The 24332-nt window shown below is 35.0% G+C and overlaps 1 protein-coding gene across 4 annotated transcripts; it reads left to right on the top strand.

Moving 5' to 3' along the window:
- The first annotated feature begins 549 nt into the window (after nucleotides 1-549).
- gk5 (glycerol kinase 5) lies at nucleotides 550-22663 on the top strand. Of its 4 annotated transcripts, XR_003676022.1 has the most exons (19): nucleotides 550-685; nucleotides 2894-3114; nucleotides 3185-3278; nucleotides 5934-6009; nucleotides 6118-6211; nucleotides 6418-6549; nucleotides 7922-7997; nucleotides 8168-8229; nucleotides 9053-9126; nucleotides 10669-10729; nucleotides 13104-13230; nucleotides 13313-13417; nucleotides 13504-13598; nucleotides 15724-15827; nucleotides 15923-15982; nucleotides 16189-16322; nucleotides 19953-20153; nucleotides 20343-20421; nucleotides 20583-22663. XR_003676022.1 is itself a non-coding variant. In XM_028473681.1 (18 exons), the coding sequence occupies exons 2-17, from the start codon at nucleotides 2989-2991 to the stop codon at nucleotides 20111-20113; spliced, it is 1581 nt and encodes a 526-aa protein (XP_028329482.1). In that variant the 5' UTR covers nucleotides 550-685; nucleotides 2894-2988; the 3' UTR covers nucleotides 20114-20153; nucleotides 20583-22663. The 4 variants fall into 4 exon arrangements, 2 of the variants coding, with proteins under 2 accessions (XP_028329482.1, XP_028329483.1); XR_003676021.1 differs by having other exon boundaries at nucleotides 19953-20421; XM_028473681.1 differs by lacking the exon at nucleotides 20343-20421.
- The last annotated feature ends 1669 nt before the right edge of the window (nucleotides 22664-24332 follow it).

Consider the following 24332-nt stretch of genomic DNA (forward strand, 5'->3'; position numbering starts at 1 on the left):
ATACTCGAAAGAAAAATAAAATAACTACCCTAAAAACTATTTTTTTCTAAAAACCTACAAGACAACTACAAAAGTACACAAAATACCTCCAAGAACACAAAAGGACAACAAAAATACACCATGGAAAACTGAAATACACAAAACGACAACAAAAATGGCTCCAAAAACACAAACTGACAACATAAATACACAAAATTTCTCCAAATACCCACAAGGCCACTACTCAAATACACAAAATGAACAGAAAAACAAAAACACACAATCCCTTTGTTCTTTCCTGTATTAATGAACAGATTGATCATTATTTATATGCTGACATGATGTTGATCATGTGACCCTCAGATTTACAACACTTTATCCAGCTAATCAAAAGGCTACCTTAAGTAATTTATAGTTATAAAATAACTTTGAATTATTTCTCAATATTGAACTTAATATTATATAACATTTAATCACTGTTTGCATGTGAAAGTGAGGTCTAGTCGCCCGATTAGACGGAAATAAATCCAACCTGGCAACAATGAAAGCGCTTCGTTTACTACGGAAGTCTCTAAGGTCAAAACTTGTAAAACGCGTTTTGGGGTTGTAGAAAGTTGTAAAGTCGAGTTTTGACTTTCATTTTAGCCTTTTCTGCATCTGTTGGACAAACTACTGACTATCACCGCTTTGTGTTGGACTACTAAAGGTAAACTCTGTTAACTTTTAATAATATTTACTACTTTATAACCGACCGTGTCAGTGTCTGACAGCTACTAGCTAAACACACACACAGCTTATCACATTCTTTAGCGTGGGTTTTCACGAGTTGTTACAACTCTATAGAAAGTGTAGAAAACACGTAATTTTAATACATTAAGGTGTCATATTTACTTAGGGACGTAATAGGTACATGTGATGAGAATTCACGTCAATATTAATGTCATTTTTGTATATTTTTGTTGTTTTTTGTGTGTTTTGGTTGTCATTTGTTACATTTCTGTGTTTTTAGTATTATTTAGTATATTTTTCTCTCCTTTTGCGTATTTGTGTTATTGTTTGTCTGTTCTTAGTATTATTTAGTCAATTATTCACTGTTATTTACGTTGTTGTTGTTGTTGTTGTTGTTGTGTGTTTCTGGTATTAATTTGCATAATTTTCTCTCATTTTCAGTGTTTTTTGTTGTCATTTTGTATATTTTTGTTTTTGTTTGTGTTCTTAGTATCATTTAGTTAACATTTCTTTAATTGTCTGTGTTTTTAACGTCGTTTTGTGTGTTTCTGGTGTTAATTTGTGTATTTTGTATATTTTTCATTTGTGTGTTGTTGGTTGTTTGTGTGTTTTTGGTATAGTTTGACATCATTTTTCTTGGATTTTGTGTGTTTTTGTTGTCGTTTTGTGTGTTTCTTGTGTCATTTCGTATGTTTTTCTCTCATTTTGTAAATTTTTGTTGTTGTTTGTGTTCTTAGTATTATTTAGTTCTTTTTTTCTTTAATTGTCTGTGTTTTTAATGTTGTTTTGTGTGTTTCTGGTGTTAATTTGTGTATTTAGAATATTTTTCTTTTGTGTGCTGTTGGTAATTTGTGTATTTTGTTGTTTGTGTGTTTTTTGGTATAATGTGCATATTTTTCTCTCATTTTGTGTGTTTTTGTTGTCATTTTGTATATTTTTGTTGTTGTTTGCGTTATTAGTATCATTTAGTATTTTTTTTATTTAACTGTCTGTGTTTTTAATGTCGTTTTGTGTGTATCTGGTGTTATTTGGAATATCTTCCTCTAACTTTGTGTGTTTTGTTGTCATTTTGTATATTTTTTGCATTATTTTGTATGTTTTACACTCATTTTGTGTATTTTTGTTGTCATTTTGTTTGTTTTTGTTTTTGTCTGTGTGTTCTTAGTATTATTTAGTTAATTTTTTCATTAATTTTCTGTTTTTAATGTTGTTTTGTGTGTTTCTGGTGTTAATTTGTGTATTTAAAATATTTTTTATTTGTGTGTTGTTGGTAATTTGCGTATTTTTGTTGTTTGTAGGTTTTTTGGTATAATTTCCATATTTCTTTCATTTTGTATGTTTTTGTTGTCCTTCTGTACATTTTTGTTGTAGTTTGTGTGGTATAATAGTATCATTTAGTTAATCTTTCTTTAATTGTCTATGTTTTTAACATCGTTAATTTATGTTTTCTATAGGTGTTGTTTTGTGTGTTGTTGTGTGTATTTTTGTTGTTTATTTGTGTTCTTGATATAATTTGGCATATTTTTCCTCTCACTTTGTGTCTTTTTGTTGTTGTTTTGTGTGCTTCTTGTGTCATTTTGTATGTTTGTCTCTCATTTTTTGTTTAATTTTTGTTGTAGTTTGTTCTTTGTATCATTTAGTACATTTTTTCTAAATTATCTGAGTTTTTAATGTCGTTTTCTGTGTTTCTGGTGTTCATTTCTATATTTTGTATATTCTTCATTTGTGTGTTGTTGGTAATTTGTGTATTTTTGTTCTTGTTTGTGTGTTTGTAGTATAATTTGCCATATTTTTTTTTCTTTTGTGTATTTTTTGCATAATTTTTTGCATAATTCTGTATGTTTTTCTCTAATTTTTGGTGTTTTTTTTGTCATTTTCTAAATTTTTACTGTTGATTGTGTGTTTTTGGTATAATCTGACATTTTTCTTTCGTTTTGTGTGTTTTTGTTGTCGTCTTGTGTGTTTCTTTTGTCATTTTGTATGTTTTTCTTTCATTTTGTGTGTCTTGTGTTTGTTTTTATTGTCGTTTAGTATATTTTTCTGTTATTTTTCTGTATCTTTGTAGTCATACTGTATAATTTAATGTGATCTTGTGTTTACTAGAGGGTGTCTGACTTTACTTTTCAAAACTGCTCAAAGTGCTCATATTTCTGTGTGTAAATGAGCTGATTGTTTGTGTCTACAGGCTGAGCTTTGTGTGTGTGTGTGTGTGAAGGGTCCAAAGTTTGTCTGGTAGTCAACATGAGCTGACTATGAAGAACACGTGGTTTATTTTGAACAATGAGCAGTCAGAGGAACGGCTTCCTGAAGGAAAGCTTCATATTATCTGTGGATGTGGGAACGTCTTCCATCAGAAGTCACGTCTATGACCGAGAGGCCAACATCCGAGGAACATGTTCCACCAAGGTAGCCATGCATCATCTGATCAATTGATCCTGATGAGTTTAATAAGCTGATAAATAATGTTTTGCTTCAGGTCGTTCTCTTGTATCCAGAGGTGGGACATGTGGAGATGGAACCTGACATGCTCTGGAGAGGATTTATCTCTGTGGTAAAGGGAGCCGTGCAAGGTAACAGAGAACTAACCATGCATCACAACAACGCATCACAACAACGCATCACAACAACGCATCACAACAACACTGCACTGACTTTCACGTAGACTGAAAAATGAAACGCAAAATAATAATAAAAAAAAAAAAAAAATGTGTAGACTAAAATAATAATAAAAAAAAGTTCATGAAAAAATTTAAAATAAATGTAGTTTTTTTTTTGTAGAACATTCACACTAAAATAAAAACAATTTAAAAAACTTTTTGGGGTAGAATATTCACATTAAAATACAAAAAATAATTAAAAAAAATATGCAGACTAAAATAAATAAAATGTTTTTGCAGAACGTTCATAATAAAATTAAAAAGAAATGTAAAATGTTTTTTGTAGAACAATCACACTAAAAAAAAAAATCTAAATATTTTTTATTGAACGTTCACACTAAAATAAAAAAAATGGTAGAAAATTCACAATAAAATTAAAAAAAAATATTAAAAAAGATTTTTGTTAGAACATTCACACTAAAATAGAAAATAAAAAGTTTTTTCATGGAAAGTTCACACTAAAAGAAAATAATAAAGATTTTTTTTAAAGAACGTTCACACTAAAATTTTAAAAAAAATTAAAGATTTTTTATAGAATGTTCATACTTCAAAAAATATTTTTTTAAATGTTTTTGCCACACATTCACACTAAAATTTAAAATGAAAAACATTTTTGTTTCATTGTATTTTATAATTTAATAACTTAGGAAAACTGTAGAAGTCACTTACAGCTACATTTTACAGCAAAGATGGACAAAAATCACAGCAGGGGCCACAAACATGTGATTGTCTGATCAACACTGATGTCAGCATTTAGAATAATACAGTTAATACAGGAAAGAACAAAGGTTTTCTGTGTGTTTTTGTGTCGTTTTGTATATTTCTCTCTCATTTTCTGTATTTTTGTTGTTTGTATGTTCTCAGTATAATTCTGCTTAACTTTCTCTTGTTTTGTGTGTTTTTGTTGTCATTTTGGTTGTTGTTTATGTGTTCTTAGTATCATTTAGTGTGTTTTAATGTCATTTTGTTCCCATATTGTCTTTTTGTTGTTGTTCGGGTTAAGGTTAGGGTTGACCTTAACCTTAACCCTGGGGTACATTTTTTTTGTTTGAGTATTTTTAGTGTCATTTAGTGTATTTTTCTTTAATTGGCTGTGTTTTTAATGTCATTTCGTGTGTTTCGCTCTCTTTTTAAATTTTTTTGTTGTTGTTTGTGTGTTCTTAGCATCATTTAGTAAATTTTTCTCTTATTTGTCTGTTTTTGTTGTCATTTTGAGTGTTTCTGGTGTCATTTAGTATGTTTTTCTCTCATTTTGTGTGTTTTTGCTGTTTATTTTTCAATAGAATACAGCTTTATTAATCCCCAGAGGGGAAATTCACATGTTGCAGCAGCATTTTGTTGTTGTTTGTGTGTTCTTACTAATATTTTAGTAAATTTTACTTTTTTTTTCCTTTTGTCTGTGTTTTTAATGTTTTCTTGTTTGTGTTTTGCAAGTACCTGCATTTTTGTTGCCATATTCTTTTTTTCGAAAACATTTTGTGTGTTTTTGGTGTGATTGTCTACATTTTTTTTATGTTTCTGTGTTCTATGTATCATTTAGTGTATTTTTCTTTAGTTGTCTGTGTTTTTAATGTTGTCTTGTGTGTGTTTTACCTGAAACTGTGCATTTGTGTTGCCATATTGTGTTTTTTAAAAGCATTCTTGTGGGCTTTTGTGGTCGTTTTGTATATTTCTCTCTCATTTTGTGTATTTTTGTTGTTGTTCGTGTGTTCTTGATATAAGTTGGCTTAATTTTCTCTTGTTATGTGTGTTTTTGTTGTCATTTTGTGTGTTTTTGTTGTCATTTTGTGTTTTTGTTGTTGTTTGTGCGTTTTTGTTGTTGTTTGTGTGTTCTTATCATTTGGTATATTCCTCTTTGTCTGTGTTTTTAATGTAATTTTAAGTGTTTCCGGTGTCATTTCCTGCATTTTTGTTATTTGTGTGTTATTAGTATAATTTAGCATATTTCTCTTTAATTGTTTGTATTTTTAACGTTGTCTTGAGTGTGTTTTTGCAAGTAGCTGGGCATTTATTATTTTATTTTTTTTGACATATTGTGTTTTTGAATGCATTAGTAGATTTTTGTTGTTGTTTTGTATATTTTTGTTGTTCTTTGTGTGTTTTCAGTTTATTTTTAATGTAGTTTTGAGTGTTTCGTGTTATTTACTTTGTTTTTCTGTCATTTTTACATGTTTGTTGTCTTTTGCGTGTTCTTAGTATCATTTAGTATATTTTTTCTTTATTTGTCTGTGTTTTTATTGTCGCATTGTACGTGTTTTGCCACAAACTGCATTTCTGTTGCCATATTGTGTTTTTTTAATCATTCTTATAGGCTTTTGTTGTCATTTTGTGTGTATTTGTTGTTGTTTTTGTGTTCTTGGTATCATTTGGCAAAATTTTCTCTTGTTTTGGTAGTTTTTTTTGTCATTTTGTACATTTTTGTTGTTGTTTGTGTGTTCTTAATATCATTTAGTACATTTATTTTTAATTGTCTGTGTTTTGTGTTGCCATATTGTGTTTTTGAAAGCATTCTTGTGGGCTTTTGTTGTCATTTTGTATTATTGTCGTGTTATTGATTGTGTGCTATAGATGCAGGAGTCCACATGCGTCAAATATCGGCTCTCGGCATTTCCACTCTACGAGGTACCTTTACAACCTGGGACAGGTAACAATAAGCACATGATTGTATTCCGTCAGTTTTTCATTTCAGAAAACACAAAGGTTTTTTTTTCTGCTTCCTTTGTTTATTTTCTAATCTCCGGGACTGAAACAGGAGAACCAGCGTTCCGTTCCATAATTTCATCAGCTGGCAGGACCAGAGGGCTGCAGAGCTGGTCAAGTCGTGGAACACGTCCTGTACCATGACAGTACGAAACATCTACTCTTATAGAGCATTCATTTCTGATGGTTTTAAAGAACGTATTAATTATTTAATCCAAAATTTGAACAATTTTTAAATAATGGAAATAAAGTCTATGGAATCTTTGGTTCTTCCTTCACATCTATAAGTGTATATAAGTTAAAACAGTTTATTACTAATTTTTTATTACTGAGTGCTGTGTTTTGACCTCAGGCGATCCGAGGTGTGATGAAGCTGGTCTACTCCCTGACGAGGCAGAAGCGATCCCTCGCCGCCAGCTTGATCGTCTTCTCCACTCAACACGTGACCTTTCGCCTCGTCTGGGCCTTGACCCACTCCAAGCAGGTGTTTGTGTGTGTGTGTGTGCGTGAACTTTGACCAGGAGCAGCTGGAACGTTCACCGACCTCTTCCATCAGTGTTATCTCTGCTATTTACACTGACTTGTCGTGTTTCTGGAGTTAAAAAAAAACATAAATGTTCAAAAGTTCAGTTATAAAAATACACAAAATAAGAACAGAAATACACAAAATGATGATAAATTATGCAAAACGCAAAAATAAACAGTAGCTTGGAAAAACTGGCCAAATAACAACAACAACAAATGCACACAGGGAGAAATAATTTACAAAGTAACAACAAAAATACACATAACTACTGCAAAATCAAACAAAACAACAGCCAGAACACAGAAAATGACAGGAAAACTATCAACAACAAAAACACACAAAGAAGCTCCAAACATACAAAATCACACAAAATGACATTAAAAAAATGTGCACAAAAAAACTCCAAACATACAAAATGACTACAAAAACACACAAAATGACTACAAAAACACACAAAATGACAGAAAAACTACAAAAATTATAACAAGGTCACACAAAACAACAACCAGAACGTGCAAAATGACAAAAAAAACAACAACACATAATTACTCCAAACATATAAAATCACACAAAATGACAACAAGATGACTTTAGCAAAATGACTAGAAAAATGGCTATAGAATCAAACAAAATCACTACAAAATGACTCAAAACAACAACCAGAACACACAAAATGACTCCAAACATGCAATATGACTACAAAATCACACATTCGAAAACTCAAAATGACAGAAAAACTCAAAATGAATACAAAATCAAACAAAATGACTAATTAAAACACCAAATGACAAAAGGAACACTCAAAATAGCAGAAAAACCATCAAAATTACTACAAAATCACACAAAAAAAACAACCAGAGCACACAAAATGACTATTAAAACACATAAAATGACTCCAAAAGTAGACAGTTTGACTCCTGATTCCTAACTTTAATGCTTTTCCATGTGAATCTAAAATCATTACAGCAGTGTTCTGGACAGCAGCTGTAGCCATTTTTTTTTTTACTATCAACAGAGAATATACGTATGTATGTATTTTTAGTCCATTTTTATTTTTAGTGTTTGTCATTTTCCTGAAATCTTTATAAAATTCTTTCCAAGGTGTTTCAAAATGCATAAAAATCGCATAAAACTGAAGTGTTTACATTGGTTTTAAGCCAAAGGTAGAGACATCTGTAGCTGAAACTGATTTATCATCAGTCTATTAGTGATGTACAGACATTTAGATATCTGTGTTTGTTTAATTCAGAGAAACTCCCACATGCATAAACCCATAGTTCAATAACATTCCAAGTAAAGCTGATGAATGAATGTTTGTCACGTGTTCCAGGCTCGCCAAGCCATAGAGGAGGGAAACTGCTGCTTTGGGACCATCGACACGTGGCTGATCTACAAACTGACTAAAGGTGTGTTTCATCCTCTCTGCAGTGAAGGATCTGAGCTTTCACTTCATTACACACTCTACTACACACTTCATTACACACTCTATTACACACTTCATTACACACTCTTACACACATGCAGCTAGCAGACAAACAGGAAGTTATTTCTATTTATTCTTCTTCTGTCATTTCAGGACAAGTTCATGCCACTGATTACTCCAACGCCAGCTCCACCGGCCTGTTCGACACATATCAGGTGTGTGTTGTGTGTAGTTCAAGCGTTTTTGTGCGACGATCACTGTGGGCCTATACTACAAAGCTAGATAATTATATCCTGGATTTATCTCGTGTTAACGGGCTTCACCTAACCAAACATTGTCCATCAGACAGAAGCTGTCCTATGAATCTAGATTACAACTCGATAGGTTAAGCGTGTTGATTTCAGCCTGGCTAAGTGCGCGCTCTAGTGACAGAGGAGGAGATTACAGCGTCAGACCAATCACAATCACGGATAAACTGTAGAGTAATTTTCATCACAATTGAGGCATAATTCTTTAAAAATATGAACAATTAAAATCCATAATTCAGACCAAAAACAACACTGTTGCTGCCGTAAAAGCAGAAAGTAACGAGTGTTGATGCTTAAATTAGTGAGATTATAAACAGACATTCTGATAAGTTTTACCTTGTCTGTGTCTCAGATGCTGCGTTCATACAGATCAGCCAACATCATAAGGTGGAATATGTTAATATTCTAGATTATCTAACAGGACTGAAGCTCTTTGCATCACCACAGAGTACATTAATTAATTAATTAATTAATTGGTCTAAAAGCAGAGGACTGATTGGTCAGGAGGCTGGGCTTTAGTACTCGCTCAGATCCTTGCCAGAACGAAACCTGGTCCCGACCAGGCTAGTCGTTCAGCCTAAGTTACCATGGTGATTTAGTTCCGTAAGACGTTAGCCAGCTTCGTAGGACAGCACACACTGATTAAATCCCGGAAGTTAGTGCGTTAAGAGGTAATCTAGCTTCATAGTAAAGACCCTTTGTGTTACATTATTGTGCTGTGATTTAACAGATGTGTTGGAGTGGGTTCCTCTGCTATCTCGTGTCTCTGCCGATGTCCATCCTCCCTACAGTAGAAAGCACTGGGTGAGTCAGACAATGCTTTCAAAATACGAATAATGACCAATATTTTTTATTATATTTATAATAAACGAATACTGACAACCTGAGCATTAATACAGTGAAGAATAAAGGGCTTCTGTGTGTCATTATGTGTTTGTTGTTGTTTTATTTTTTTTAAGGTAATGTTAGTGTTTTTCTTTTTTTAATCATTTTGTAATTTTTCTGTCATTTTTGTGTTTTTTGAAGTCATTTTGCATATTTTTTATGGTGCTTTTCTTTATTTTCCAGTATTTTTGTTGTCATTTTGTATGTTTATCTCTCTTTTTGCGTGTTTGTTCTATTGCTGGGATCAATTAGTGTGTTTTTGTTGTTGTTTTGTACATTTTGTGTATTTTTTGTAGTCATGCATTTTGCTAGTGATTTTGTGCATATTTTTTTGTCATTTTGTGCATTTTTATTGTTCTAATTTGTGTTTTAGCGTAATTTTATTCATTTTTCCAGTTGTTCTTTGACGCTCAAGCTCCTCTGAACTATTGCTCCTCACATCTACAAGCCTTTTGGTGTAAATAATGCTCATGTGGTAATTTATCACCAACTATTCAAGGTGATTTAAATGGACACTGAGATTTTCACAAACATCACACATAAAAAAAAAAAAACATGCATCACTGAAATAAAATTTTATTTATTTTCTTATTATTGTAAACTAAACCATCCTTCAATTATTGTCTCTATCTTAAGACTTAAATTAATTAGACATTAAATTAACGTGAGGTTTGTCCGACCACTGCCATTATTCAGCACACAGGATTAATTTATGAGCGTTTTTATTATTTTGTTTTCATTCATGTTAAAATAATGCATTATTCTATTTAATTAAGAAATTATAGTTACAGTATATTGATTCTTATATATTAGTTACACTGATTTTTAATTAAAATCTTTATTTATTTTTACTGTCATTCCTAAACAGAAAATGTGGTTTTAATGATTAGAATTGACTTTCTTGGTTTTTTATCTATAAGTGCTTCATACAGTCTGATCTTTATGATGGTTTATTTCGAGTTGATCTGACCATTTGATAAATATCAGGTGTCTTTTTTCTTTATTCTTATGGATTTTAGTTTAAGTATAAAACTTCAGGCAGTTTTATTTTTATGTTTCCATCCCAGTGGAACCCAGTGTGCATTCAGCCTCAGCCCCACAGCGCCAGACATAGACGTCTGCTGTGTGGACGTACAGTACATATGATACAAAGCCCCCCCGTGTCTCTATATTTAACTTATTCTGCACAGCAAAGGTCAAATAAGGCTGGGAATGCTTGGTTTTATAACTTCTACCCAGCTTTGTGTCACCAAATGTGTCAAAATGTGATAAGAGAAACATTTCTACATCCTGATCTCTTATCAAACCTCACTGTCCTCTGCTGGTTGTTGTGTGTATGACATGTTTTTAGTACACAGGCTTTTTAAGAATGTCTATAGCATTTTGATTTGATTCAATCAAGGCCTTTGTTTTTTGTGTGTTTTTTAGTCAAGCTTTGATGTGATGTTTTTACGCCAACAGTCACGACTTCGGCTCCACAGACCCGTCCATCTTTGGCGTTGCTCTTCCCATCAAATCAGTGGTGAGTTCATTCATTTTTTTTGTGGTCATGAAATAATGTATGTATGTATGGCAGGATTCTCACCAGGAATTTTTTACAGCGGGAATTGCGAGCCATGTGGCGTGAGTGTTGTAGGGTTAATTAGATATTTTACTAAAATTTTAGGGATTTAGGTTTTTACAACCAGACAGTATTAAGGGGAGGGGCCAACTGTGCTTGTTTGTGACGTACGATGGGCCAGTGCCTTCACAGAATCTTATTCTCAGCCAATAGCAAAAATCAATTGTAATATCCGGGCTTCAACCCGTAGAGGGCAGTCAATCTGACATTTTACTACAAAATACGACAAATCGAAATACTTTCATTAAATTGTTGCTTTTTCCTCAGAAAATGGTGTTTTGTGTGAAACTTATCTGTATTCAACTGCTGATTACGGAAGAACGAATTCTGTTGAAAGTAGAGAGTCTATTCTTTCAGAATCTGGTTTTAGATTTTACATGGTCATAGTACAAAATATTCCATTGGTCTTCAAAGATCAGTCAAAAAGCTCTAAAATGGCTGGCAGTCGGGGAGGTAGCTGTTCTGAAAATGGCTGGCAGTGAATGAGTTAACTCAAACGTCTTGCATTGCAGACTGTGCATCATGGATATACCAGAAACTCCTAAAATAAGAAAAGTTCCGCACTGTTTGGAGTGCTAAACAAATGCAATTAACGACGTTATTTTTTTGTAGAGTGTAAATTTTTCCTGTAATCAATTAATTGCAATTAACGCATTAAAGTGACAGCTCTAGTTTTAATATTGTAATGTTTTGTCATACGATATATCGTCCCACTCTTAGCGAGTAGTATACATTTAAAATGAAGGTCACATCACACCGTGGGGCTAATGGTACGTTCACACCAAATGCGTTTCGGATGTCAAAATCTCACCTCACGCGCGTAGTTGGACGCTTGTGCTCAGTGAATATAGACGCTTGTCACCAGCGTCGAAGATTCTCGGGTCGAGGGGAGGGGCTTCTCTGTTGCCAGTGGTGTTCATACAATGGATGATATTGTGGCGATCAGTTACGTTCATAATTCACCCAGTGACTGTGAAGTGGTGGGAACATTGTGTTGAGAAGGCGGTGTTTCCGGTCGGATGTATTTTGGTGTGACTCAGTGTGTGCACTGTGATGTCAGAGGGCTATAGAGAAGTGTGGGTCAATGGAGAATAAAGTTTGGAGTTCCTTGCTGAACACGCCGCCTCCGACTCCCGTTCATCGGCTCTACATTATCCAGAGAGTGGCTTGGCTTTATTTGCTCCTCGGCGCCGTTTCTGGATTCACCAGAGCTGCGCTTGGACGAGAGTCGCTTTCAGCACTACTTCCATCTCTCCCGTGCCCAGTTTGATGACCTGCTGACCTGCATCAGCGCTCGCATCTCCTACCAGGACCCCAACTACAGGCGCTCTATTCCAGCAGAAGAGCCTGTCCATTTGTCTCCGCCTCCGGTTAGTGTTTTTTTGTCATTATTCTGAATACGTCACGGTTGTGGAACGCTCCTGATTGGTCGACGCGCAGCGATATTCCCCATAAGTTCAACAATCCCAACTCCAGCATCGGCCGCGTTGGAAGCGCGGCGAGCGTCCGCCGCGCGAAAAGCTTCAAAACGCGTTGCACGCGAGGCGCAGGATGCACAGCGGGACCTCCGACACTCCCTAGAAGCGCGTCCACCATGTATTGTGAACGTAAACCTGTCGCTTTCGACTCGTTTGGTGTGAACGCGTCATAACAGAATGCTTCTCAAAGGGTGTGGCACGCCCCCCTGGTGGGGAAAGGAGGTATGACAGATGGGGCACGACAAACAGGAGTACATTTTGAGTCATTTAAGTCCTTTTTCATTGACAATAAAGATCAATAACACTAAACAAAACGTCTACACACAAAGAAAGTAATGATGAAAAGCCTAAAAATGTAGCTGAAATTAAAAGAGTGTTAAATTATTAGATATGGACTGGGAACAAAATATACCTTGGAACTAAAGTGCAAAAATAATGATTTACGTTGACATGTACTTAACATGGAGTGGAACAATAAACAAACTTTCAGTAGGCGACTTAAGAAATAAATTTTTTAAGGTTTTTGTCACAGAATGCAAACAATGTTTCATTATTTCTTGTATTTTTACATTTGTTTTTTTTTGCAGGTGGTTAGTTATTATGATTATATTAGTTAGTTATCATGAAATATGATGTTACTTGTTCCCTTGTAGTTGAATACATTTGAAATTGTGTTATTTGTCAGGATTATTTGGGGAGCAATGAGCACAGGTGGAATTTCACCTTTGTTCAAAGTGAGGAACACCGAACACAGTTTGAAAACCACTGGATTAACATCATTCTGTTTCTGATCGTAGATGGCGGATCAGCAGGCGGCCATGTTTGGCGAGTGCTGCTTTGATGTGGGCGATGTGAAGATTACCATGGGAACGGGGACCTTCATGGACATCAACACCGGGAACGAACCACACACGTCTTTAGCAGGTGAAGGAGCGCACACGTGAACATGTTTCCACACACACACACACAGATGTGTTCTGATGGTGTTTCCTGGGGCTGAGGGCAGGTTTGTACCCCCTGGTGGGCTGGAAGATCGGCTCAGAGGTGGTTTACCTGGCGGAGGGGAACGCAGCGGACACGGGCACGGCTGTGAAATGGGCTCAGGAGCTGGGTACGTGAATTAACTATGGCTCTTTGTTTCAGTGCAATAATAAACAATCAGCAGGTGTTAAAAGTAAATTTAATGTTTGGTGTCAGATCTGTTCACTGACGTGGGAGAAACCAGCGCCATGGCTGCCAGTGTTTCAGACTCGGACGGCGTTTGTTTCGTTCCTTCGTTCAGTGGACTGCAGGTACATTTCAAAAGCATCAAAGCAAAGATTTTATTTGATGTTCATTTGTTTGGTAACATTGTTGTCTTTTTCCTCTGCCTTCCTCATTGTCATCGGGCCTTTGTAAGTGTGTGTCCTTTGATGTTTTCACATTTATTCAATGTGTATTTTTCAACACCGAATTAAGATGAAGTAAAAGAAAACAAAGAATGACGTTTTTCTCATACAGTTAAAGTTAAAATATCAACACCTTATTAAAAACATTTTATTATGGTTTAGAAACGCTTTTGATCAGCCTTTTCTAACCTTTCAAAATGTATTTTTAAATAAACTAATAAAGAAACAAAGCAAGCGTAGCTTTTTTATATTAACTTTTAATGGCCTTTTAGATTAATTAATAGAAATATAAAAATGTGTTTTACCGCTGCATCCTTAAAATAAGCTGTTACTACATATTTGGTATCTTTTTATGCATTTAAACCTTTTTTTAACTAGAACAAATGCAGTTGGACACAATATTCAGGTGTCACGTCATTGACCCAAATACATGGAAGTGAAAACTAGTTCATGTTAATCTAGAAATTGCTTCTTTTCTGACCCTTTTTACCTCAAACTGCTCCGTGTTTGACCCCTGAACTAAAATTAGTTTGACCCTCCACTGCTGTCCTTGTAGCATTTGTTTAATCTGACTGCTGTTCTATTTACTCTTCTTCACACGTGTAGTTTACTTTACTTTAACCCGACATTACATCTGTAATATATTTGTACATTTGTAATGTTTTTTTTTATTTTATATGATTTTATTTTGTTATTATTTATTTATTTTTTTACTTTAATGTGTGCCTGTATATTTATTCCTTATTTAATTAACTGTCTTCTACTTAATTATGTACATTTTCTTTTCTTTTTTTAGTGCAGTGTTTTTCAACCTTGGGGTCGGGGCCCCATGTGGGGTCGCCTGAAATGTCTAGTAATTGATATAAAAAAAAATTTAAATAAACCTCTAGGCAAAAAACAGATTAAAATTCAATTTTTTTTAATTATTCTTCTTTTTCAAATACATACCACACAAAAAAAATCAAATAACTCTATCCTATACTCAAACCTTCTCAAATAGAAATCTAGTTCAAATAAAATCTAGTATAAAATAGGGATGTAACGATTAATCGTAAGGCAGTTAAAAATCGATTCATAGGTATCATGATTCACATCGATACTGTGAAAATTGAATCGCAGTACTTTTTTTAACTAGCAGAGGGCGCTATCCAGAAGTGTAGACGGCGGGCGGAATCTGTTAATACTTTCTTTCTTGCCGCCTTCTACTTTTAAACATATTCATAAATGATTCCTTACCCCTTTAACACCGAAAAATATCTGTAATATTACGTGACTATCTGTAAAAGTTTTTCTATTAGCTCTGTCTGCTAGCATAGCATCTCTTCTTCACTGCTAGAATTTCTGCATGCCAACCGACCACTGGGTTACCAGCGCCCTCTGCTGGTCCAAACAAATATCTGACCTCTTTTAAAAAGAACTATTATGCAGTTTTGCATTGTTTACTATAGTACCAGAATTGAAATTAATAGGCTTCTTCTTCATTTGTATTATTCCTTTATTTATTTCATTCAAGATTTATTTTTAGTTAAATTGCATTGTTTTGAATAGTTTATCAAGGGATTCTTTTGACAATGAAAAATAAAAGGAAAACAGTATAGTTTTTTTCCCCCAAAAAAATAAAGGAATATTTTTCAGTCATCATTTTTCTACTGTCCCATTTTGTAAAATAAATCGTGAGAGAATCGTATCGTGAACCCAGTATTGTGAATCGTATCGGGAATTGAGTAAATCGTTACATTCCTAGTATAAAAGTATCTGAGGTGACGCACTTGTCACTTTGTGCACTTTATTAAAAATTATCAAAAACTAATTCTAGAAAAGGAAGAAAAATAATGTCTGGAGTCGCCAGACATTTGTGATATCAAAATGGGGTCACGACCCAAAAAAGGTTGGGAACCTCTGGTTTAGTGTTCCTTTTCATCTGTAAAATTTCTCGATCCTCTGTAAAAAAAAAAAAAAAAAATAATAATAATAATAATTTTCCCCTGGGATCAATAAAGTATTTCTGATTCTGATGTAACTACTAAAGGCTCCTCTGAACGACCCCAAAGCCTGTGCGTCCCTCATGGGTCTGAAACCTTCCACCACCAAAAGACACTTGGTCCGTGCCATCCTCGAGTCTCTGTCCTTCAGGTTGGACAATTCTAAATTAAAAAAAATATATTAAAAAAATCAAGTCTTGTGTATTTTTCTGTCCGTTAATGTTTTCACTTCCTTCGTGTGTGCAGGAACAAGCAGCTGTACGACATCATGCTACGAGAGACTTCCATTCCAATCACAAAGATCAGGTGCACGTGAGATGTGATTTAATACCAGACCCACTCAGTCCAAGCTTTTAACTTGAGGCAATATATTACACTGGAGTCTAAATTTGATCCGAGCAGACTCCAGTGTACTCTAACTAACGCAGCGCAGTGTTTTTTTTTTTTTCCATCGATATCTTGGAGACTCTGTTACAGTAAAGTAAGTGTTGCTCTGCTGCGTTGTTTCTCAGGGTGGACGGAGGCGTGTCTTCCAATGACTTTGTGATGCAGCTGACTGCGGATCTGTTTGGTAGGAAAGTGGCCAGGCCGCAGCACCACGATATGTCGTGTCTGGGGGCGGCTTTTGTCGCCGGACTCGTAGTTGGTACGCAGACACGCTCAGGATGCTTATTTTTTTATACTTTATTGCAATAATTAACAAAAAAAAAAAATCATTGTCACAGACAACTGTGCATTTTTGTCACACATCTTTAGATGCACTTATGTAATTGTGTAGTCTACTGTTATCTCTAATTTTTAATGTTTTTTTCACCATCTTCCGTTCTCAACCAAAGATTTATTTTAAGTGAGATTTGTTGTTTCTATGTCTTTGCCACCTGCTTCATGGCCGTAACACATAAAACATTAAAGAGTGGGATATCCGCCTTGTTTATTGTCAATGATCAATTGATTCCCAAAAGGTTTTTTAATTTCAGGTTTTTTCAAAGATACTCTTCAGCATCTTCTCAACCTTTTTCCAAACTTTGCTCAGAGTAGGGTATTTAGAAAACAATTATATATATATATATATATGTACTTAGCTTTTTCCTCACCGACAATTAGTGCCTTGAGCAGACATATTCGGTCCTAAATAGGTAAAAAAAAAAGATTTCAAATGTGGTTTAAAACCATTGAAATATACTTATTATAAGATCTACACCTAACAAAACGCATAATTTTTTACCATATTTGATTTATTAACTTTTAAAGATGGGACTAGTTTACAGTTTGATGATGTCACACGGCCCCACTGCCTGTAAACATCCCTTTGTTTTTTATTGGAGGGAAGTGTTCAGCCTGATTTTAGATCATTTAAAGCTACTAAATGATCTATTTAGTGGCTTTTTCAGTCAAAATGCAACTTGTGCTGCTTTTAGTTGCTCTAAATTAGTGCTTGTCAAACTTTCGGGTCTTATTTCTGAATCCATGTACCCCCTTTGTCTGACGATAACATTTTCTTTAGAAAACTATTTAAAAACAACTATAGAGCACAATGATGGAATGAACGACTCGAGTGATAACACATTTTAATGAATCTAATTTGTAAATAAGTGGAAATAAACATTATTTATTGCAGTGGTTCCCAACCTTCTTTGGATAGTGACCCTATTTTGATATCAAGAATTTCTGGCAACCCCAAAAACATTTTTTTCTTCTAGTTTTTGATCATGTTTGAGCTCAGAAATTATTTATTTATTTTTACTGCATTTTAGTTGAATTGGATTTATATTTCACAAAGTGAAAGTATAGAAATACAGTTGTCTAAGATTGTGTGTTGTTTAAAAAAAAAGAATTAAATAATTTTAAAAAATGTATTTAAATTTTCCGTAAATTTCAGGCGACCCCACATGGGATCTCGACCCCAAGGTTGAAAAACACTGATTTAGTGGCTCTTGAATAGATTTATTTCTATAGCATTTCTGGTCATCTCACGCCTTGGGTGGGACCAATACTGACACTTTGACACTGTAGTGGTACACATACCCCAATTTGAGAACCCCTGCTCTAAATAATCAGGAAAAGTTAAAGGTGTCAGTGTAAACCTCTTTTGTTTATGGAAAGAGGATAAAAAATATTGTGACCCGAAAAAAAATCTCTGACCGCAGTGGGCGACGCTTCCAACTCTGTGGTTTTGGTAGTAGACAATGAAACAGAGAAGAAGAGCTCTCCTAAGGGACCTTTACTCTCCCTTAAACAGTGTGCTGACATGCTCTGGTGGCTGAAGTTAACGATTAAATCACAAATAGAATTCCTTTTTGGTGGGAGTTCTTCAACAGTCCTTGATTTACTCGCTAACTTCATCTACCAGAGCATCAGCCACACACTGTTTAAGATTATTTTGGTGTATTTTTGTTGTTGTTTAGTGTGTTTTTGAGTCATTTGTGTCTATTTCTGTTGTTGTTTTGTTTATTTTTCTGTATTTTTGTAATAGTCTCTTGTGTTTTTTGGAGTAATTTTGTTGTTTTTCTCCACCTTTTGTTTGTGTTTGCTGTGGGTTTTTGGTGTGTTTTCGTTGATGTTTTTTGTTTTATTCTCTTCTGTATTTCTGTTGTCGTTTTGTGTATTTTTGTAATAATCTTGTGTGTTTTTTGTAGTCATTTTGTTGTTTTGTATATTATTTCTCCACATTTTGTTTGTGTTTGTGGTTGTTTTGTGTGTTTTTAGAGTGCTTTTGTACATCGTTGCTGTAATTTTTAAGATTTGTCTGCATTTTTTTTAGTAATTTTGTGTCTTTCATTTGTCATCTTGTGGGTTTTTGTAGTAATTTTGATTATTTTTGTTCTCTTTTCTGTTTTTTTGTTACCTTTTGTGTATTTTTTTGTAATTGTAAGATATTTTTACATGTTTTTATAATAATTTTGCTGCTGTTTTGTGTAAGCTTGTGTAATTATTAGCGTTTAGCTTAGCTGTGAATGAGAGCGTATTTTGTCGTTCCCAATGTGAACTGGGATCGGCACCAGCACCAGACTCCCCCTCAGGACCCTGTGTGAGGATGAATAAATCAAACAAACCCACGTCTTCTGTGTGATTAGAAGTGACAAATATAACAACCTCATTACATAACATGAATAATTAAAATGGTTACGCAATGAATGAGCGAACGAACAGCGGCGCTTTGTGTCGTGTGTAGTCAGCAGAAATAAAAATAGGACTTTTTGTTACTACTTGTAAAAGGGCTGCTTTATTTATAGCCACGCCTTCCTGTTTCCTGTGCTTTTCTAACAGTTGGACGGCGCTTCTTCTTTTCTGATTTCATGTCTTCGTAGAATTCTGTTTTGTGCTGAAGAATTATCAAAAATATCCACTGCTCCACCCATGGGTCCTGTAACTGTTTCAGTGATTTGTTTAACATAAAGTGCAGTTTTTGTTCTTCTTTCCATTAATAAAAACATACATTAGAGCTCACATGACCTACTTTGCTGGCATGCTGCCACCTCATTAAACCACACAAAGACCAGATTGTGACTCACAGCTTTGTATATTTTAATGAATGCATCAGTGTGGCTGGGATTCATTTTGGAAAATGAGTTACAGTTATTTTCTTTGGTACAAATCTGACTTAAAGTCCAAAGTTTGAAACATTCTGATAGTTGAATTTTTCAGAATTAGCTTCCAGACTAAGGTTCCCTAAGCCTGGGGTTCTCAACCTTGTCAACCCCATTTGGGGCCACAAGACACTGGGAGGGCGTATTTTTACAAGCAAAATGAGAAACAACAAAAACATCGCTCCACATTATTCTAAAAATCAACAAGATGATTACAAAAGTACAGAAAAATACACAAAACAACAACAAAAACAAACATATTGTTCTTGTCTGTGTTAAAGCTCATTATTTTAATGTTCACATGAATGTTGATCATGTGACCCTCGGTTGAGATAATCATATTTTTGTGACCCTCTCTGGGATAAAAGCAGCACATCTCTGGTATTGTCCTAAAACATACATTTTAATCACTTAAAAAGGTGAATATTAATGCATTTAAGTTTTAAAAAAAAAGCAGCATAATGGAAATGGAAATATACCAAAGTTAATAAATACATACATACATACTGATAGTTAATAAAAGCAGAAAAGATCAGTAGCAGCTGTAAAATGGAGATCACACATTGTATGGACACGTGTTTTAATGCTTTTTATTATTCATTTATTTTACACTCATAGCACAGTTCTTCCTTTCTTTGTATGTGATGCTGATGTGTGTTCATTGTGTGGTGGTGGGCTTCTAATGTCAGGTTTCTGGAGGAACCAGGAGGAGCTGAAGAAGCTCCAGTGCACTGACCGAGTGTTCCTGCCTAAAGAAGGAGCCTCTCCACCCAGCAGGGACTACCTCCAAGTCCTCCAGACCTGGGAAGGAGCTCTGAGACGCTCCATGAACTGGTACAACAAACCCTGACCACACATTACGTTAGAGAGCACGGCCAGGGACTGGACAGGTAACTCCAACAAACACCACTGCTCTTCTGGGAATTCAAATGTTCAGTCGGACCACTCGCTGTGTGGGATTTAATCACTAACTCTCACCCAGGATCACATTCAAAGCTCTAAACTAAACCTAAACCGACATTTTGTCTGTTTTCTGTTCTCGTTCTGTGCTCTTCTAATAGCTTTGTGGTTTGTTATAGATCTAAATGAATATTTATAGATTCATCACCACTTTGATTAAAGACTAATGAACCCGGCACGCATGTTTACACAGGAAATGTGAGCACACACACACGCACACACACACACACACACACTCTCTTCTTGCTTGGAGCACTTGTTCTCAAATCTTTTCTTACATCTGAGCACCAGGGGGCGCTAACCACTAACTTTGTTTTTTTCTTTTTCTTCTTTTAATTTTTTTTTTTTTTTTTTTACAGTAACAGAATCACCATAGCAACCACATGCCAAATGTGAATCAGGAGCCATTCTCACTGAAATCATCATCATCAGAATCACACCTCATTTTAATTTGAAAAGAAAAGGAACAATAACATCAGCTGATAGATCAAATGAGTCATTAATGGACCTGCTTTAATTAAGCGCCTGTGAAGAAAAGACTTTATTGTCTCGTTTACGCTCGTATTTTACAGTTTGTCGTTTGAACAAAATGTCCAATTTTGCGGACATGTTTTTTTTTTCTGAACAAATGTTTTTACTGTCAGATGAAATAAAGTTATTGAACATAAGACGCAAATGTTTGAATAAATAAATAAAAATGTTTAACTGGGTTTTTACTTTAAATGGTTTTTGATTAACTTTATTTTTACATTTGTCAGTGAGAGACTGTTTGGAATGATGATGAATTACACATTTCCATCAGCAAAGGGCTACTAAATATTAATATTAATGCAGCTGGAGATGATTATTTTCTATCAGATAAAGACCAAGTGTAGACCTCATGGATTAATAAATAAAAAATAAATAAAGATGCAAAAGGTTATAATTGCAGCTCAAATATGTGTTTAGATCTCCACTGTAAACACTTATTTCTTTGTTGGAAAAGTTTGGTGCATTGCATTGTGGGATGTTGAGTCCTGTAGATAAATATAGATAAAGAATCTTTATTTATTGATCTATGAGGCCGACACTTTGGCTTTATCTGATCAAAATAAATGATCTACGAGACTAAATGAACAATTGTTCCTTGATTATTCAATAGGCACACTGTAAATTTTCAGTTTGATCGGATTAATACTAATTTAGTGAGGGGGGTATGTGTCGAATTTTGTGTCCTTATTTTTCTTCCATTTTCATCTTCCAATATCTCAGGAACTACACACCAAATAGGAAAGTGAAATTTGGTGTACTAATACAGCTCCACCTACACCCTCAGAATATACAAAAATGTCTGCTCTACATCCTATCCCCCAATTTTAATTTTCTTCCGTTTTCAGCTTCCAATATCTCAGGAATTACGGCACATAGGAAACTGAAAATTGGTGTACTAATACAGCTCCACCTACTCTCCCAGAACATGCAAATAAATTTGCTATACATCCTATCTGGTGGACACACCAGCCCCTCAAAATTGGAAAAAAGTTTGTTGGTTGGACTTTTTTTTTCCATTTTTAGCTTCCAATATCACAGAAACTACAACCCATAGGAAACTAAAATGTGGTATAGTAATACTGCTCCACCTACTCTCTCAGAATATATAAAAAACATCTGCTATACATCTATAAACCTACGTGGTGGACATACCAGCTCCTCAACGTTGGAAAAAATGTCTTCTTTTTTTTTTTTTTTAGGATTTCAAGAGACTCACTCAAGAACCAATGCATATACAATATGTGATTAATCATGAGTGATGTGAACAGTCAGTGTACAGAGCTCAAAGCTGATCACATTACAGGTAGATGAGGATTAAACAAAGTTGTTTACTGAATGCTTAAATACTTTTTTCCCCAATTTTGAGGAGCTGGCATGTCCACCAGATCACATGTATAGCATATATGTTTGTATATTCTAAGAGAGTGGGTTGAGCTTTAATATTTTACCAAATTTCAGTTTCCCATGTTATGTAGTTTCTGAGATATTGGAAGCTGAAAATGGAAGATACCCCCCTCACTAAATTGGCCATATCTCAAAAATTATTAATTCGATCAAACTAAAAATTTACAGTGTGACTATTCAATTATTACGGAGCAATTGGTGACAGTTTCAGAATTTTTTTTAGACTGATGTGCGTGGGATGTGCTTAAAGTTTGTTGAAATGACATGGAACCCTTTTTCCTGTTTTGTTTTGTTTTATCAATAATGTTTAGTCAGGGAGCACTCTGACTTTATTTACATCTGTTATTATGAACTTGTGGGTTTTTTAATGTTTGTTAATTTCATGAACTTTAACAAGTGTTTTAATAATAATATGTGATTGTGCCTTTATCTTCATGTGGAATAAAGCGAGGATGTTTTGTACTGAGCTGTGATTGTAATAAAAGTTTGTGTCATTCTTTATGAATGAGTGTGTGTCTGTGTCTGTCTGTGTGTGTGTGTGTGTCTGTGTGTGTCATGCTCACAGCCGTCAGAGTGCACGTGTACTCCGGGGGGAAGGATCAGAAACAGGCTCGTAGATGAGTTGAGGGATTGAATCCCATTGATGTGAGCGTTGCTATGGCAGCTCTCTCTGATGAAGTGACTGAGAACAAATGGGGTGTGTATTCCTGCTCATGGTGCTGGTATGGTGAAGGAGGCGCTAATTGAGTGCACGGAAGGGGGTTTTTCTCCCCCCAAACAATGGGATGATTGTGTGTACTAGGACACATTCATACACTGAATTTATTCCCCATCGTTACTTTCTGACTCCAGTATTTATTATTATTAGTGAGTTAGCATGCGTGCAATTTTTAGTTCCTTTTTGTTCCAACCTTAAACATGTTCAGCTAGAACCTTCAAGCCATTTCAACCCTACTGCTAATGTTAAGCTAATGCTATTGCTGGCCTAATTTGAACACTAACATTAGGTAAATGCTAATTCATGTTAATGCTAATGCTAATTTATACTAATGTTAATGCTAGTTGTGCTAATGTTAATGTTAATTTATGCTAATGCTAGATAATTGTATACTAGTTAATGTTAATGCTAATTAATGTTAATGCTAGCTAATGCTAATTTACATTAATGCTAGCTAATACTATGCTAGTTAATGCTAACGCGAGTTAATGCTAGCTAATGCTGATGCTAGTTAATGTTAATACTAGTTAATGCTAAAGTCAATGCGAATGCTAATTAATGGTAATGTTAATGCTAATTCATATTAAAGGTATAGAGGAGCATTTTCCCGAAGTTTAGAAAAGAAACGCCCTCTCCACTTTTTGACAAAATGCACATGCGCAACACTACCTGCTCCCAAGAGGGAACGCCTGTGCGAGTGCGAGAGAGCGTGCACGAGTTTTCCTCGTGCACAGCTCTGTTTACAAGTTGGTGTCGGCGTCGCTCATACAAGCTTACTTACCCGGTGAGAACTGCGAGCTTCAATAAATGGCTGAAAATACACATGAACACTTGTAAAGGTGCTTTCACACCGAACGCAACTGTAGCGACTGCAGTCACTTCAATCACCCGCGATGAGTCGCTTTAACATAGTGCCGCTATGCACTAGATGCTTTTTGGTCACTCCACCACTTCATCCCTACAGGTAGGGGAGAGAGAGGGGTGGTAACTTCTTCTCCGGCCGAATCATAGACAGTGCAGCTTTTACGGTTTAAATGATCAACTTACGGGGTTACTAAAGGATGAGTTCACGCCGAATGTAGACTTATTCATGAAGTTAACTGCTTTAATTTTGCCTCGGTAAATTCAAGAGGTCCTGGCTGCAGACCTCCACTGCAGACGTCTCACTGTAGCGGGAGGGAGGGGCTCTACAGACAGTGACGGCCAGGAGAGTTATGGCTTGAAGTGGCTTAAAAAGTTCAAATTTTTTAACTTTGAGCGACTAGGTCATGCTTGACTAGTTGCTCAAATCACGCAAGTCATGTTGCTTGAGGTGTGAATGCAACTTAGTGCACATGTGCAGCAAGCAAAAACTAACTGGGGACAAGCACGTATGACGGGCTTTTGTCAGAATGATTGACAATTAGGAGGACCAATAGTCTAGATGATCCACCTGGAATTGGAAGCCAAAATAACA

The sequence above is a fragment of the Gouania willdenowi genome, chromosome 17 (genome assembly GCF_900634775.1).
Source record: "Gouania willdenowi chromosome 17, fGouWil2.1, whole genome shotgun sequence".
NCBI classification, from domain to species: Eukaryota; Metazoa; Chordata; class Actinopteri; order Blenniiformes; family Gobiesocidae; genus Gouania; species Gouania willdenowi.